General features: G+C 36.1%; 1 protein-coding gene across 1 annotated transcript in view; it reads right to left on the reverse strand.

The window, feature by feature from the left end:
- Positions 1 to 3,555: 3,555 nt before the first annotated feature.
- Positions 3,556 to 18,469, reverse strand: part of TFAP2D (transcription factor AP-2 delta) — a 61,621-nt gene continuing 46,707 nt past the window's right edge. Inside the window, exon 8 of the mRNA XM_053603006.1 lies at positions 3,556 to 3,942. Coding sequence (XP_053458981.1) covers positions 3,723 to 3,942 — 220 coding nt within the window. The 3' untranslated portion in view covers positions 3,556 to 3,722. The remainder of the gene's footprint in view (positions 3,943 to 18,469) is intronic.

Genomic DNA, 18,469 nt, shown 5'->3' on the forward strand with positions numbered 1-18,469 from the left:
ACACACATTTTAAAAATCTTGCTGGTCCAAAATGCTTCCAAAGAGGCATTGGGAGAAGAAAATATGGGAAAAGAGATTTTATTATTTTACTCATTATTAATACAGGTGATTTATTGGTACATTTACCTCAAAAGAGCTTTGTGGCAGAAGGTCAAATTCTTATCACTGTCACACTTGGGTCTCTCTGGCTCAGGCTGGTCTGGAAACTGTGAGCTCAGGCAATCCACCTGCCTTGGCCTCCCAGAATGCTAGGATTACAGGCGTGAGCCACCATTTGAAGAAAACATACTCCCAAAAAGGGAAGGGAAAAAGGGACTGGAAAGTCAAGAAAAATTATCCTATTTTTAAGGCTTCTAAAAAGTAGGCAGGAGGAGAACAGAGACATTTTTCTAGTACTCTGATTTTTTCAGGGAAAAAAAATGGAGTAATTCATAGTTTTCATTAATTTTTCTAGAGCCAAAAAGTCAAATAAAGTCAAATGGTGACTTTATTGACCTAGCCTGGTGGTGGCATTATTGTGGCAGGTGCCTGTAGTCCCAGCTACTTGGGAGACTGAGGCAAGAGAATTGCTTGGGCCCAAGAGTCTAAGGTTGCTGTGAGCTATGATGCCACAGTACTCTACTAAGAGCGACAAAGTGGACTCTGTCTCAAAAAAAAAAAAAATTTTTTTTTTCTGTTGTCATTAATTTTGACTAAGTATGAGAGATTTGGACATTTTTTCTGGGCCAGTAGTAGTTTATCTGAAAAGCTTTCCCATTACTTTGTTATGTATTGTAGACCTGAATATCAGACAGATTTTTGGGAGCTATCTTCCTTTGCTACAAACTACGATAATGATAATAATTTCAACTTTGGTAGTGGGGGAGAGGGAAGAAGGGGGGATTGGTGTGCTCCCACATAATAGGCACAGTGTAAGGTTGTATGGCACACCTCTCGGCTGTAGGACACAACTACATTTAACAAATGCGAACATGGTAATCTAATTGTTTGTAACTTCACATTAACTTGAAATAAAATAAAATAATTTCATTTTTGTTGAAATCTTGATATCTAGTTTTCTTTGTTGTTGCAACTAATGTGCCATCTTGAAAATATTTCCTTATTCAAATAAAAATAATTATTGATAAATTACCATGGAGGAAGAAAGCCAGATTGAAGCACCATGTACTGAAAAAAAATAAAAATTAATAAGGTCCTTTGGCCCATTTTGGACAAAGAACACACACACATTCATTTATTCATTTATTTAAAAAGTGTTGAGTACCTATTATATACAAGGCAAAAGTTGGTATGTTAACAATGTCTATTAGAATATGATAATAAATAGTGTTTCTAAACATGACCAGTCCATCAATTCCTTTATGTCCTAATGGCTGGTTAAGTTAAATGATGGGTGCTATCCATTTAAGGCTCTTAAGGCACCCCAAATCCTGGTAAATAATATGCATTGTAGTTATTGTTATACTTTTTTTTCAAGGCTAATAAATAATACCCCATTGAGGTGTTTATAACCCCAACTAGTTACAACTAAAGGTGAAGAAGTAAGCTGGTAATATAAGCCAGATCTAACTCTTTGTCAGATTATTGGTGAACATTTGACGTGGTGTATAACTACATTAAGTACCTAGCAGATATGCATATCAAAATATCATATTAATACATATGCATTGTTAATAACAAATGAAATAAAAGAAAGTTAATGTGGAAATTTCATTAAGGAAATAGTAGCCCACATTATTTGTATATAACTTTCCTACTACTTATTAAACTGAAATTTTTATCATCTTTATACTTTTATTTCATATTTTACAATATGGTAAATTTTATGTAAGATGGAATCATGTATTTTGTGATGAAATTTGGAACTGTAGCAGAATTTCAGCTTTGTTCTGCTTTATTTAAAAATTTTAAACCATGAATAATGGTAAAACTTTAAAAATGGAATTAAACACATGAAATCACAATTCATTACTTTTATGTTTCTTTATTTTAAGCTCTTCTACTGTGTAACTATAAAACCCCTTTTTATGGAATTCCTTAGTCATGTTTTCTGTTCATTGAATTTAGAAAATTTTGATTTTCATCCATATAGTTCTTTTTGTACAAAACTGAAGATAATAGTCAAGTGCCTTTAAAAATTATTGTTAAGTAAAAATAATTTTTTGACCTTTCCATTAAAATTCTTGAGCTATTTTCCCTCAATTAAAAATAATACTAATATTTCCCATGGGGTTATAATATGGCAAAGACTTTTTCAAATTAAATATGTTAATGAGAGGAGAATAGTTTCATGCTTAACTAAGTGTCGGAAATCCACAAATTATTCAAATGATACTTGTGTTTTTACATAGATGATGACCTACATTTTTATTTGCCTAGAAGTTTATCAATGGTTAACAGTAGAAAGATTAGTTCAATGTGTTACCAGATTTCTCAACACATTCAGGTTGAGAAATCAAACTCTTGTTCAATTAATCCTGGCCTTTGCAGCTAGGAACCTCTGGTTTTTAGTGTCTTAACTAAAGGATAACGAAGTTATATAGAACAAGCTATGAGAAAAGGAAGCATCTTAAAGGCAAAATCTTCTCTGATCATTGTGTTTTGCTTTCTTTATTGAACACAGACCTGAATGCTTTTATGCCTCAATCTTTTAGAACACAGCTATCAGGTAGGTAGAAGCAGCACAAAAGTAAAAAAGAACAGCTCTCATTTTAACCATACAATCATTGGCCAGCAGCACTGCACGCGGCCTCTCCTAAGTCCCTGTTCTGCCCTCCTGTCTCTGAGGGGAAGGACTTTCCAGAAAGATCAGTTCTTATTCCCATGGTTTTGTGAGCAAAACAATGCCACTGCTTTTCCCTGGCAGCCCAACAACGGCAAAGCTACCCTCCTTTCCTGTACCCATCCTGCCTCAACCCAATAACCACAAATGTGTCCTTGAACTGTTACGCTGGTGATGTGAGGAGAATGGCTAGAAGAGCTTATCACATACACTGACAGTATTTTGCTTTCTGAGTATCTTCTCCAAGGGGGAATGAATCTGGGATGAGGTGAGAATGTCATGGATAGAAGGAAGAGAATTTTCTGGAATTTGTACATACCACCAAGGCACTGGTAGTTAAGTGGGCTAGGGGTGACCAAAATTTTAGAACTGCTGCTATCAATTTTTAGGACAAAGATTCATAACTGCCCTTTGAGTTTCCCAGACATTTAATTAATGGATTAATTTCCACATTGATCTATTTAATGAAAAGAGGCACTCTTTAGTTACAGGGAGTTAAGTCAAGAAAGACTGGAGCTGTAAGCACTGGTGGTGGATTCCAGTTTGGTCATGCTTTCTGATCCGTAACTATTGAGTTGGATAAGAAAGTGCATCAGCTAGATGTGTAAAAGCATGTGCTGCCTCTCCAAAGTCCAGAAGTGCTTAAAAACTGTGATGTATATAATTCAGAACAATAAGTTACGTGCACAAAAGGAGTTTATCATAACATAAAATTAAAAAGTGACAATTTCATCACATGGTAACACTGCTGTTTTCTTTCTTTTTTTTTTTTTTGGTTTTGTCCTTTTTTGTTTCATTTTTCATTTCCATTTTTTTTTTTAAGGAGTGTTGGGAGAGGGTAGCGACTTGGTCCACTGAAGATTAGTCACCCTCAATGATATATATATTAGAAAAAATATCAGCAGCAAGACTCTCTGGAAATAGACTCTGTTTGATGTAGCTAGTCTGTCTTTTCTGTTTTGCCCTCTTTCACAGCAGCCTCTGAAGTTTTCCGCAGGGGGGCTTTCTCCGAGTTGGCATGTCCTTGGCCAGAATCTGCCGCTCCGCTGTTTTTGTGAGTAGTGTGCTTTTCCAAGTAGTTCAGCATTTCACTGAGGACTGTTTGGAAAGTGCTTAGCGCTGCACATATTGCTGGAGTCCCAAAGCCATGAGTGATCAAACTGGAAATGGAAAAAAAGAGATGAATGAGTTACAGAACAATATGCAATGGAAAATCTCATCATTTAATGCACAGCCTTCAGTTAAGCAGGTGTTTATTTTGTTCTTAAGGGTGCTGAACATTATGGAAGATGCAACACAATTCAATGTATTTCTCTTGACTATAAGAAATTTAGGACAAATTTAGAAAGACTCCTTATTGATAGACTTGATATGCACTAATTACTGTCAAGTCTGACTATTTAACACATAACTTGATTTTTTACCTCATTAGGAAGTAGGTAGAAAATGTAATTTTTTATGTATGAGAATCATCTTGCTTTCAAGAATGGCCCACGGGCTTATAAGGACACACATTATTGGCTGAGTGTGCCTCATGGCTCTTCCTCTAACTTAAGTCCTCTCCTTTTCCAGAGGAATGCAGTTTTATCTGGGCAAATGGCAGCTGGAAACTACATTTCTAAGCTTCTCTTGCAGCTAGGTTTGGACATGGGACTAACCCACCCACAATACAACACCAGGGGAATGATACATGTAATTCTTATTTGCTTAAAAGGAAATTGAGTGCCCTTTATTTCCTCTCAAAATAGCTATGCATTATATAAATAAAGATAAGTCATTGATTAAGGGACAAAATAAGCTAGGATGAACCTCTTCCCCTCTGGACTCCTAAGTGAGAGAAATAAAATTCTATTTTATGTAAGATACTCTACATTTTGGGTATCAGAAGCTAAGTAATTAACTAATAACCATAACTAATAAGCACATTTAAGGAACGTTATGGTAACCTCAGGATAGGTAACCCTTCCAACTATGACACATGTCATCTCTGGTTGTACAATTATATAACTGTAGATTCAATTTTCTTGTGAACAGAACCTACTCAGATCATTCATTTGTGTCAATTTTTCTGAAGTGACACTTTACTTATTTGATCCCTATAACTTAGTCTTTTAATAATACAGAAAAATTTCCTTGCCATGTATTATGCCCATGTTATAACACAACAATTGTACATTAAAAAAATAAAGCCATTAACTGCTTACAAGTCCTAGGTTGTAATAGTAGTTATGACAGTAGCAATTTTAAAATTAGATAGTACCATCCTTCGTAATATGTCACTTCTCTTGTGGTATGTAATCTTTAACAACAAAAATAGTGGGATTTTAAAACAATGCAAATGAGGAATTTAGGGTCCAAGGCGGTCTACTGATATACCTTAATGGAAGCAATAGTAGGATTTACCATATAGAGTTATGATTTGTATTAATCCATGCAAAGTCTCAGAATAATGCCAGACCTAAACCAACTGCTTGACAAATAATAGAGATTGTTGACGCAATATATTCATGGTAAGGCCAAAGTTTTCTGCATGTTCCTTATTATATTCCACAGGCTGTTACCACCTTTCCCATGGATATATTACAAAGCTTTCCCCATGCTGCAGTCATAATTGAAACATATTTTTAAAAAAGGACATCAGTCTGTGATTATTTAGTAAATAAGAAAATATAATGCTTGGACAATTGTGTGCACCAAGTACTACATGTATATGCAATATTTGCTGCAATGTCTTGAATTGTCAAGCAGGAAAACTGATTTCATTTCTATTTCTACAATGAGAAAACTAGAGGAGAATTCATATGATTTGGGATCTATCAGGGAGCCTTGGACAACAGTTAGACTTCTTGGAATAGTAAAATAATTAATCATGGTGCCACTCACAAGAAGAACTGAGAGAAACCAAGCACTAATGTCTACATGGTTGGCCCCAGGCACAAACTGCCCTTTTTCTTACGTTTTTCTCCTGTTTATAATTATTTGCATGATTATATGTATTTTATTTTCCCTCTACTGGCATGTCCTTTTTGTTGTGACTCACATTTTCATCTACAGCTTAGTATACAGAATTTGGTTTCACTGGAGCAAGTATTAAAGTGAATGAATGTTAGGTCCTGTCCTAATTTGTTAGATCACTTCATATTATACAATAAGAAGTATTCATATTTCCATGTTTCATATGAAAAATTAAGACTCACAGAAGTTAAATAATTTGCCTGCGAAATCGGATATTCTGTATTATCTCTATGCTTATGTTCCTCTCAGACTCTTCTTTACCCCTTTTCATTGAGAAATCACATTTCTATTAGCAGGTTTAGCTCAACTTCTCTACTTAACTTTATTCTGGGGCAGCCTTGTAGGTCTGGAAGATAAGACTCTTCTTATTCACCTTCCTGTCTAAAGGTTTTTAAATATCAAGCCTAAAATGGGTAGTTCTACATAAGAGGTTCAAGCTTTAATTATCCATGTCAAGAAAAGAGTTGTCACCACAATAAAAGATTTCTCTTAAGCTGGTATTGTTCTTGACCGGTGGGATTTCTAACTTCCTAAATATACATCTGATCATTAGCAGGTTGCATTGCCATCTGTGCTGTGGATTAAGAACCAGGTGTAGCAGGTCCTCACATTGGTTCTGACCTTAGGCACTTCGTGATTTGGGGGAAGTTATTTAGTCTTTTAAAATGGCAGGATCTGACAAGACCATCTGCTTTCAGGTTCTTCCTAACTCTAAGCTTCACATTAGGAGCAGTAATGTTTATAGTGTTCTTTTTAATCCTAAGGATATGGACAGAGGTTATGGAAGTTGAAAAACTACTTAGATGAACAGAGAAGTCTAAAACTGTGGGATATTCAACTTAGAAAAGTAACTACCTGAAGTGTTATCTTTTAACATGAAATAGACCATACAAATTTTGTTAATGACCTGAACGTTAAAAAATGTTCATGGAGCACTGTACAGGATGATAATAAATATAAAACATAGCTTCTTTTCTAGTAGTTTTCTATTTATAAATCCAAATAATCTAATCTTACACTAGAATTAATGCAAAAAACAGTGTATAAAATCAGAAGATGATTAAAAAGAATTTCTGGGAATAGCATGCTATTCATTTAGCCATAAATTGTAGAAAAACAGGTGTGTAGCTCTTTCATAGTGACATACAAAAAGGAGATAAAAAATAATGTAGAATCTACAGTAAAACTAAAGAAAAACAGAAATGGTTAAGGTTGACTTTCAATCCTAGACAGAAAATAAACTAGAATAAACTAAGGTCATCTGCAAGGTAACAAACTATAGCAAAATCTTCACGATCTCTGATCAAGATTACTTTTGTCTTTAGGAAATCTTATTTTTCAGGCACAGATTTTATATTTAAGATGAGCACACTTGGAATTTGCATATATATGCATTAGATTACTATCAGAGAACATTTCATCTGCAAATATCACCAGGTTATGTAGTAGCCATAATGCTTTGAAAAAAAAGTGGTCAAAATACAAGTCTTTTAGGGCGGCACCTGTGGCTCAGTGAGTAGGGCGTTGGCCCCATATACTGAGGGTGGCGGGTTCAAACCTGGCCCTGGCCGAACTGCAACCAAAAAATAGCTGGTCGTGTGGTGGATGCCTGTGGTTCCAGCTACTCCGAAGGCTGAGGCAAGAGAATCACCTAAGCCCAGGAGTTGGAGGTTGCTTTGAGCTGTGTGACACCACGGCACTCTACCGAGGGCAATGAAGTGAGACTCTGTCTCTATCAAAAAGTAAATAAATAAAAAAATTAAATATGTCTTTTAAATTCAAATTCATCTAAAACTTTATCCTCAGTGAAATGACTGAAAGAAAATACTGGTATAATTCTAGACCCTCTTACATCATGTCCATGACATATTTGTAAAATTTCTGCTGAACCATGATTGCACAGGGTTTAAATGCTGTATCAGACTTCTTCATGTTTCCCAACTCTCTTTCCTTCACCCTATGTAATCATGTTTTCTATTGCCTTATTTTTGTGAAGCTTATCTCAGGCTTATTCTTCTTAATCCCCAAACCTTTGTTTCTCTTCTCTCTTTTTAGTCAATTCAAATTTTGCTCAACCTTCAAAGCTTCTTTGATGATACTGATAAAAAAAGAGTTAAGTTTCTGGTCCCTTGCTTAAGATACTGAAAAAGATGTACTCCTTCCAAAGGTTAGAAACCTGCCAAAGTGATCAGAAGAGTTAAACAGAATTTGGGGGAGAAAGTAGTAACATTCCTCCCAAAAATGTAAAACTAGAGCCCACAGAGGACCATGGGAAGGAAACAGACAGATGAGGCTAAGCTCCTAGTCCACAAAGTGAGTAGTGGGAACAATATTGGTGGTATCAGAGCGTAAATGATAATCAAAGTACACCAGATACTTACTACAAGTGGCAAATAAGATGTCATGTATATCTCCAGAAGTTCATGATTTGGGTTTCCTACCACATATTAGTAATCATTAGTAGGTAATCTTTTCTCAAGATTATAGTCTAATCTCGAAAAAAGTATAGGAAGTGTTAAACAACATCAAAACCAACTATAAATCAACAGTGGAAACAATAATACACTGGGATGAAGATAAAGCATTTGACAATACTTAAGATCTTTTCATGATAAAAATTATCAACAATTTAGGAATAGAAGGAATGTACTTCATAATAAAGACTGAAAATTAAAAGCCTACAGCTAACATCAGTGCTAAGATTACAGGCATGAGCCATTGTGCTGGCTGAAAACTTTTTATTTAAGATCAGGAACAGTACAAAGGTGCCTACCCTTACCACTTCTATTTAACATAGCACTGGAAGTCCTAAGCAGGGTAGTTAGGCAAGAGAAAGAAATCAAAGTCATCCAAATCAGAAAAGAAGAAGTTTGTATGTTTTAATCTGCTGATGACATGATTTTATATATAAAAAATCCTAGAGGTTCCACTTAAAAACTGTTAGAACTAATAAAGAAGTTCAGTAAAGTTGCAGGAGACAGATATTGGTTGCATTTTTAATACACTACCAATGAACGATCTGAAAAAAGGAATTAAGAAAGCAATCACATTTACAATAGTATTAAAAAGAATAAAATACTTAGGACTAAATTTCACCATGAAGGCAAAATGCATGTAATGTGAAAATTATGAGACATTGATAAAAGAAATTGAAGATGACAAAAATAAATGAAAAGATATGCTGGTTGCTTGGTAAGTACAATTATGCATAGCTTCAGTGATGCACTGAAGGCCCTGACTTCACCACAATGCAATATTTATAAATATTTATATATTTATAAATATATAAATATATTAATGTAGCAAATTGTGCTTGTACCCATTAATATATACAAATTGAAAATGTATGAATAAAAAGAAAGATATACTATGTTAATCAGAAGAGTTAATACTTATAAAATGTTCATATTGTCCAAAGCCATCTATAGATCCAATACAATCCCTCTTAAGTGGAAATTTTAAAGGAAATAGGAAAAGCAATCCTAAAATTTCTATGGAACAATAAAATACTCCAAAGAACCAAAACAGTCTTGAGAAATAAGAATAAATATGGAAGCATCATGCTTCCTGATTTCAAATTATATTACAAAGCTATGGTAATTGAAAAAGTATGGTACTGGCATAAAAACAGACACCTAGATCAATAGAACAGAGTGAGTCCAGAAATAAACTCACACAGATATGGTTAGCCAATCTTTGACTAGCACACAAAGAAGAAACAATAGAAAAAGGACCATATCTTCCATAAATGATGCTGGGAAAACTGCATATACATGTGCAAAAGAATGAAATTGGATCCTTATCTTACACCACACAAATAAATTAATTTGAAATGGTTCAAAAATTTAAATGTAGGATCTGAAACTGTAAACTCCTGGAAAAAAAAGTAGGGAAGGATCTCTTTGACACTAATCTTGGCAATGATCCTTTGAATATGACACCAAAAGTTCAGGCAACAAAACCAAAAATAAGCAAATGGGATATGTCAAACTAAAAAATCCTTCTGCACAGCAAAGGAAATAATCACAAAATTAAAAAGCAACCTATAGACTTGGAGAAAATTTTAGTATACCATATATCCCATATGGGATTAATATCCAGAATATATAAGGGACTCATACAATTTACTATCAAAAAACAAAAAACAAATAAACTGATTTTTAAGAAATGCTCACAATAACTGAGAAAATGCTGTGAAGGCTATGTTAACCAGTTTGATGAAAACATTTCACATTGTATATAAAACCAGCATATTGTACCCCATGATTGCATTAATGTATACAGCTATGATTTAATAAAAAAAAAAAAAAAGAAAGAAAGAAATGGGCAAAGACAAACCATGGGCAAAACAGACATTTTTCTAAAAACAATATACAAATAGCCCACAGGTATAGGAAAAGATGCTCAACACCACTAACCTTCAGGAACATGCAAGTTAAATCACAATCAGACATCACCTCACACCTGTTAGGGTAGCTATTATCAAAAAGATCAAAAAGACAAGTTGTAAGTGCTGGTGACAGTGTGGAGAAAAGGGAGCCCTTCTTGGTGAGAATGCAAATTGTTCCAGCCATTATAAGAAACACTATGGAGGTTCCTTAAAAATTTAGAACTACCACCAGTAGTTCCAATAAAATTACTTCTGGGTATATAGCCAAAGGAAAAGAAATCAACATCTTGAAGAGATATATACACACCCCTGTTCACCGTGATGTTATTCATAATAGCCAAGATTGGAAAGAGCTGAAGTTCCTTCACTTAACGAGTATATGAGCACTATGTACATAAAATGGAATTCTATTTGGCCATAAGAAAGAAGAGAACCCTACCAGTTGTAACAACACGAATGAAGCTGGAAAACATTATGCCAATGTGAGGTGATGAATGTGGCAGTCATTTTTCAATGTATATATCAAATCATCAATTTATTAAATATTTAAATATTAAGGCAGCTTACCTCAATAAAGCCAGAAAAAAATAAAGAAGTAGGAGATGGGGAACTATTACCATCAATCTATACTCTACCTGATGTTATCTTCTGGCAGTAGTAACCTCTCTCCAGGAGGCCTGAGATTAGGAGAACAGGAGTGGGGACTCTAGTGTATAGAATAATTGAATTAACAAGAAGCGAAATGTCCCTTTCATTTGGGAGTCTTAATGTGTAGACTAGTAGGATTTAGTTATAAAATTTTGTTCCAAGAATAAGGAAGAGGAACAGCGCATTTAGGCCCAATGTTTAGGGAAAGAGTGAGATGTTAGCACATGAAAGATTAGATAGTAATTAGATACTTTGCTTTCTTTTGAAAGAATTTAATCTTTAAAACTGGCAGTCATATAATTAATGAAGCTGAGACTTTTTTTTTTTAAGCCTGGAAAACTCCTATTTCTCGATAAAGATACTATACTTGATCTCAGCCTAAAGGCCGAGAAGCAATACTATTTCTGGGTAAAGGCACATGCTCCAGAAACAATGAAGCTGTTAGGTAATCTCTGAAAAATCATGGAAGATAAGAAACAAAGTAGCAAAATTAAACAGAGAAGTGTGCCTTAATAGTTAAAGGAGGGGGAAAAGAGACAGATTTTACAAACTCTGGGTTATTAAATTATTTTTAACTAGTCCTCCAACAAATTTCTGTAGTGGGATATTTTTAAAAACTGAGTTTATCAAGTTTGAATTTGCATATGGTAATATTTCCTCTTTTTAGGTGTACAGTTGGTTGAATTTTGACAAGCCCACACATTTGTGTAACTACCAACGTTTCTCAAAAAGCTTTCTTATGCCCCTTTTCAGTCAGTTCACTCTCCCCAACCCCAGCTCCTGGCAATCACTGCTGTACTTTCTGTCCATACAATTTTTACTTTCCTTTGGAAGATCATATAAACTGAATCATAAAGTCTGTGGACTTTTGTGATTGGTTTCTTTCACTTAGTATAACAATTTTGAGATTTATCTATGTTATTGTACTTATCAATACATTGTTTCTTTTTATTGCTGCTAAGTATTCTACTTACAGTATTTATCACAATCTGTTCCTGTAATGGGTTTTTATTTTTACTTTTTTGAGATAAAGTCTTACTATGCCACCCTCGGTAGAGTGCCATGGTGCCACAGCTCACAGAAACCTCAAACTCTTCTCTTGCCTCAGCTTCCTGAGTAGCTGGGACTACAGGCATCCACCACAACGCCTGGCTATTTTTTTGTTGCAGTTGTCATTGTTGTTTAGCTGGCCCGGGCTGGGTTCGAACCCACCAGCCTTAGTGTATGTGGCTGACTCTGTAATCACTGTGCTACGGGTGCCGAGCTCTGTCATGGGTTTTTAAAAAGTTGAAATGTGAAAGTAGACGTGATCAGTGAAAGGCTGCATAGATTTGGTAAGTAGTGCAATAAGGGAACCGTATTTTCTTTTAGAAAATGGTTATTAGAGACGTGGCAATGAAATGTATTGTAGATTTTAGTAATGCATCTGACAAAATCTCTTCAAATAGTATATGATAGTTGGGGGCGTGGGGAAAAGCTAGATGACAGCAGAGTAAGGCAAATTCACAGCTGGTTGTGCAATGACACCCAAAGTGTAGATGTAAGGGCAGTTGTCAGCCGTGAAGGATGTCTCTAGTAGAGTGCTGCAAGGCTCTCATTAATCCCACTCTGCTCGACATGTTAATTAACAATGTGATTGACAGCATCATGGATTTTTAACTTAATGGCTTGCGTTAAAATAGGGAGGAAAATTCCTGCATTGCATAACAGAACCAAAGTTCTGAAATACCTTAATGTGGTAGGCAGCTTAATTGGTGGGCCAAAATCAATGATATGAAATTTAGGAGAGATTAAGGAAAGCATGTCTGCCTGGGTAAAAAGCAAATTAGTGTTGCAGTACACTAAGTGAGAGGTCTGATTCAAGAGCAAATCGTAGGGGAAAGACTTACAAAATCAGGAAGTCTAAACTGAAAAAAGGAAGAGCCAAAATTTGAGGCCTGGATCATAGGTAGGCAGCTTACAAGGCACATTTACCTCGGACTATATGCACTTCCATTTGTCTTTCTATCTTGCTCTAACTAGATTCCAGCTCATTGATTTCATTTTCCTATTACTAACTTCACACTGAGGAGCAGAAAGTCTGACAGCCGACTGTGAGCAATGCGATCACCTGTGGAGAAAATCCAGCCTGCTGTAGTTTACGGCACCTGAAGTTAGAGAAAATGTAACTTACATTTAACAGTCATCTTCCCTATTTTATTCATGGTTTTAAAAACTCCGATTTTGCCAGACCTCCCAATTAACATTCTTGAAAGCATCTTTCTGCAACATAAACCATCTCTTCAAATTGGCTCAATTCAGGAAGGTGGTGACTGTTTGCAGGATTCAGAGGTGATGCTCTAGTATTCCATCCATCCCCTATTAGGTTACCCTCTGAAGGGTTCACAATTCAGCCGAGTGAGAGGGAGAGAGACAGTGTGTTGTGTGTGTGTGTGCCTGTGCACTTGTACTGTGTTTGCCTTTTCATACAGAGTTAGAATGTATGAAAAAGAAAATGAAAGTTTAATTGTATATAAAACCAGCACATTGTACCCCATGATTGCATTGAGGTACACAGCTATGATTTAATAAAAAAAAAAAAAAAAGAAAGAAAATGAAAGTTTCTTTAGTGTTTGCCACTCAAGACTTGGTCACTTATTTGTGTCTGTCAACCATGGATGATTTTTTTCTAGGTATGAAAACTGTAAGTAATAGATACTATTATGTTATAAACTAGAAGACTGAAAATCAAAAGAAAATATTGTCATCATCATTTGAGTAATTCAACTAAAAGATAATTTCATTTTGTAAAATTTCAGTGTACTACTCGAAAAAGAAAACTTCTCTTTTCCCCCACTTCTTTTGGTATGTGTGAAGGCTGAAATAGAGTTTTGGTTATTATTCCTATTATTTGTTATGTTCTATCATCCCAGTATGTACAGTCATGTACTGTCATGAATCTGTTAGAGTCTAGAATTGCATACAGACACTACTCAGTTCTGCGTTTTGGTCTCTGGGAAACATGAAAATCAGATTTAAAGGGAAGACAGATCTCCCTTTCCTTTCCTAGGGGATTATTCAACTGCTGCAGGTTTAAAGCCAAATGTGGTCCAGGACGCTCAGTCTGTGCTCCCTACCACAGTAATAGATGGCCAGTGGAAAAGGGCCTTCTTCTACTCATGGGAACAACCTTTGGGGAAGGTGTCTATGGCCTAGACCCTGGAGAACAACAAGAAAGGGGTTGCATGTCTGTTCTGCCAAACTTTACTTCCTTTCACAGCTCTGAGTATGAGGCAGCACAACTTCTAAATATAGGCAGGCCATGGAGAGAGACCCCTGCCCTAGGCAAAGTAGGTGGGGCTTAATCTTTGCAAAACTGATGGCATCTATTTTGTGTATTCTAATTTATTAAGGAATCAGGAAAGGGGAATCTAGCTGATGATGCTTATTTTCTACATAGATTATTTTACCTCATAGCCCCAAGGGCTTAATTTAAAATTGAATTTAATTTGTTAAGGTGTATAATTAAGACATCTAGTTCCCTGGTAGTGGGGAATCATTGAAATATATTCATTAACAAGGCTTTGACCACACTCTGAATGTTCCATTCTTTCTTCAGTTGGTGGTTCTCAACCCCAGATGCATACAAGAAATCACCCTGGAAGTTTGTTTCAACAATATCAAGGTATAGTTCTTACTCCAGAGATCCTAATTTAATTGGTTTGTGATGGGTCCAAAGCATCAGTATGTTTTAAACAATCCCCATTCAGTGTAAATGCAGTCAGGGAGTTAGACATGTCTCCTTGAGGCCAAGAAAGAATGTCTGCTTTCCTCCAGACAGAGAGAGAGAGGATGATGTACTTCTTCAGTGTTTCTCTAAGAACTTCTACAGAACGTTAGTTCCATAGAATGTTAGTAGGTATTCAGAGATTTGAAAATAGTTTCTGTGATCAAATTTTGAAAACATGGGCCTAAGAATCCCTTTTTTTGTTAAAGGGCCCTGGGAGCCTTTAATATGCTGGTGTACATTGTCATATTTGAAGGTGGGTAAAATACTCAGGGTTTCTTAAACAAAAAATCACTTGACCATGAAATAGTTGTAAGAAGCATCTCATGGGACTAGTGTTGTATGAAGCTCCATTTGAGGAACTGTGTTCCTAACTATCATAAATCTTTGTTAGATTGGCAGGTGGGTGCCCATCCACTGCCCTAAGGTCACATTTCTTTTGTTCTTCTTAGCCACTCACTTCGAGATCCCAAAGGGGAATTAATTGGTCCGTATGACTCCATTTTACATCAATTCACCCATTAGCAAGGCAGGCTCAGGATACAGCCATTGCAGGTACATTAGAAGAGACCAAAGTCAATCGCATTCAAGTCGACTTTAAAAGTGGTGATACTTGAATCGGCACTACATTTTTTACATATGGGAATGGAGTTTTTAGGAATAAGTTAATCATTTTCTTACATTTCTCCCCATCAGACACATTAACAGGTGAAGAAAACAAAAAGAAGATATGAGATCATATAGAAACACAGTGTGACTAATGATTTAAAACAGGGTGGCAAATTGTGAATGGGGTAAAATATCACTGGTCTTGAAGGAGATTTAAAGATCATCCAGCTTTACTGCACCAACTTACAGATGGACATGCCAAGGTCAGACAGGTGCAGTGTCTACTCTAAATCAACACAGTTAGTTGGTAACCAAGAAGAAATTGAATTAAGTTCCCTGACCATCCGTCCTGAGTACTTCCCACCATGCTCTGCTGTCTCCCTCCCAATCCAAAGCTCCGCAAAGACAGAAATTAGTTAAATAAAAATTCACCAGATTTCTTTCCCAATGTATGCATTCCCTGAAATCAATTATTCACACATGAAGATATTACAGGTCATGTTTCCAAGCTATAATTAGAAGCAATTGATTCTGGTTTCTACTGTTCAAATTAACAGTCTCTTATATGTCGAACAAAAACAAAAATCCATAAAAATTTAATCAAATGAACTGCAATGCATGATTTAAGGCTTCTATCTCCTGACAAAGATTCTTTGCTGGGTCAAACTTTAGTGAGGCCCTTGGACCCTTCTACAGCCCCTGTTTTAGCAAGGATCTTGCTAAGTCAGTGTAGCAAGAACCCTACAACCTCAGCTTCTGATCTCCCTGGATATCTGCTCAAGTCCTTCACTTTTTACCATTCACTAGGTGATGTCTCATCACCATGGTCTATTCCATTGGGTGAGTTTAGCAAGAATCACTTTTACCTCCAAAGTTTCCTCTTGGCAATTTTTCATCCCACATTGTTTCTTTACTATAAATTCCAACTTGACCATGTTGTATTTAGAGCTGAGCACAATCTTTCTCCTTCATTGGCAAAATCTCATTGCAACAGTCCCCATATTGATCACATTGGTCTTGAATAATGTCATTCTCACCATGCTTTAATAAGAATCATTGAGTATTTTTTCTTTTCTTTTTTTTTTTTTTATTGTTGGGGAATCATTGAGGGGAGTATTTTTTTCTTTAACGTACTTACAGCATTTACTTTGGTATCATGCAACTTGTGAAGTATAATACATATAGAAAATCGATTTAATTCTTTAATTTTCTGCTTAATGTTAAATGAACATAAGTAATTTAAGAAGAGCACCATAGTTACTTTTGTCTGCAAACAAAGTGAAAACTAGTGCTCGCTTTATTTTCAGTACACGTTTTTGCTAGTGAATGTTTTACTTCAAGAAAGTCTGTTTTTTACTCTTACATAGATACAGGCTATCCTTTCTTAACCAGTGAATAAGACCCAAAAACTTACAGGTATGTTTATCTTTGCATGTGATGTGGTACTTGCTTCTGGGGTTTAAGCTTTTTTTCTTTCTTTTTTTTTTTTAGAGACAGAGTCCCACTTTATCACCCTTGGTAGAGTGCTATGGCATCACAGGTCACAGCAACCTCCAACTCCTGGGCTTAGGCCATTCTCTTGCCTCAGCCTCCCAAGTAGCTGGGACTCGGGTGCCTACCACAACACCTGGCTATTTTTTTTTGTTGTTGTTGTTGCAGTTTGGCCAAGGCCAGGTTTGAACCCACTACCCTTGGTATATGGGGCCTGCACTCTACCCACTGAGCCATAGGTGCACCTTGAGTTTAAGTTTTAAAGGTTAATTTCTACCTTACATAAAAAAGCTTGCTTGGGAAACACAGGATTATTTTTTTCATAATTCAGGCCTACTATTTCCAATATTCTTAAATTATAAAATGGTCTTAAAAGGGTGCCACCCATAGCTCAGTGGGTAGGGTGCCAGCCACATACACTGAAGCTGGCTGTTAGAACCCGACCCGGGCCAGCTAAAACAAAGGCAACTGCAACAACAACAAAAATAGCTGGACATTGTGGTGGGCACCATAGTCCTAGCTACTTGGGAACCTGGGACCTCCCAAGGTAGGTCCTTGGAGACTTCCCACTTTTTTTGATAGGTAGGCCTATCAAAAGAGAATAGCCCAAGAGTTTGAGGTTTCTGTGAACTGTGAGGTCACGGCATTCAACCCAGGGTGACAGCTTGAGACTTTGTCTCAAAAATAAAATAAATAAAATAAAATAAAATGGTCTTAAAAGTATCATTGAACTGAGAGAACATCCTGAAGAGGCTTGATAATTTTACTTTTTAAAGGCTATTTATTTTATGATCTTTCTTTTTGAGATTGGAGATTAAATTGAAATTTCTAAATTTCTCTCTGACACTAAAGAATGTTTTCACAAAACTAAGAAAATTCCCCATTGCCAATGACCTTCCCAGCCGCTTTCCAACCCAAGCTAAAAACAAACCAAAACAAAAAAACCCTGAAAACTATCTACATATTAGGCTCCGCGGGGAAGACCAAGCATGCTCATATTTGAGTAGAGACAAACATCTTCTTTTCAGCATGCTGACAAGAACATAGCACCCTGAAAATACTAGTTGAGTTGTCTGGAATGCCCCACATGTGTGGGACACTAAAGAGAATGGGAATGTATAACCCAAGAAGAGAAAATTCAGGGAGACATGAGGACTACCTTTAGAAATGGGGCAGAAGACAGAATTAAAGTGACTCTGTATGGCCCCCATAGAGTGGGACGTTAGAGAGATGGTGGTCGAAGGAAGGCATTTCTGATAGAGTTGTCAGAGATAGCAGACTAACGTGTCATCAAAAGTTTTCAAGTTTGGAATGGATGACAACTGATGGGGATGTGGGAGAGAAGATCTCCATGCAGAAGGAACGCGAGCTTTCTAGTCCTGAGAATCAATGGTGAAAATTTAATCACCAGCAAACACCCAGGGACCGCCTTACATTGCTTCTTTTTCAAGGGCTATGGGAGTGGTAGGAGGATCTATCTCTAAGGTGTGAGGTCAGTGTGATTTTCAACCTAAGAGAACTGAAGCACATTGCTCATTTTATATTTCTAGTCCATGGCCCTGGGAATGAACCAGTGGAGAATACATTCAAGACCAATTGAAGTATTATAATCCGTATTTATTAACATATATTCATTAGACTCATACTATGTGCTGGATACTATGGATAGAGAGATGAAAGACTTTCCTAATTACCTGAGGTAAATTATAGTACGTTTAATCCTCTATTCTAGATGCACTCTTACATATTAGGAGTCTTTCTATGTAAT

Source organism: Nycticebus coucang, chromosome 9, assembly GCF_027406575.1.
Source record: "Nycticebus coucang isolate mNycCou1 chromosome 9, mNycCou1.pri, whole genome shotgun sequence".
Taxonomy (NCBI): Eukaryota; Metazoa; Chordata; class Mammalia; order Primates; family Lorisidae; genus Nycticebus; species Nycticebus coucang.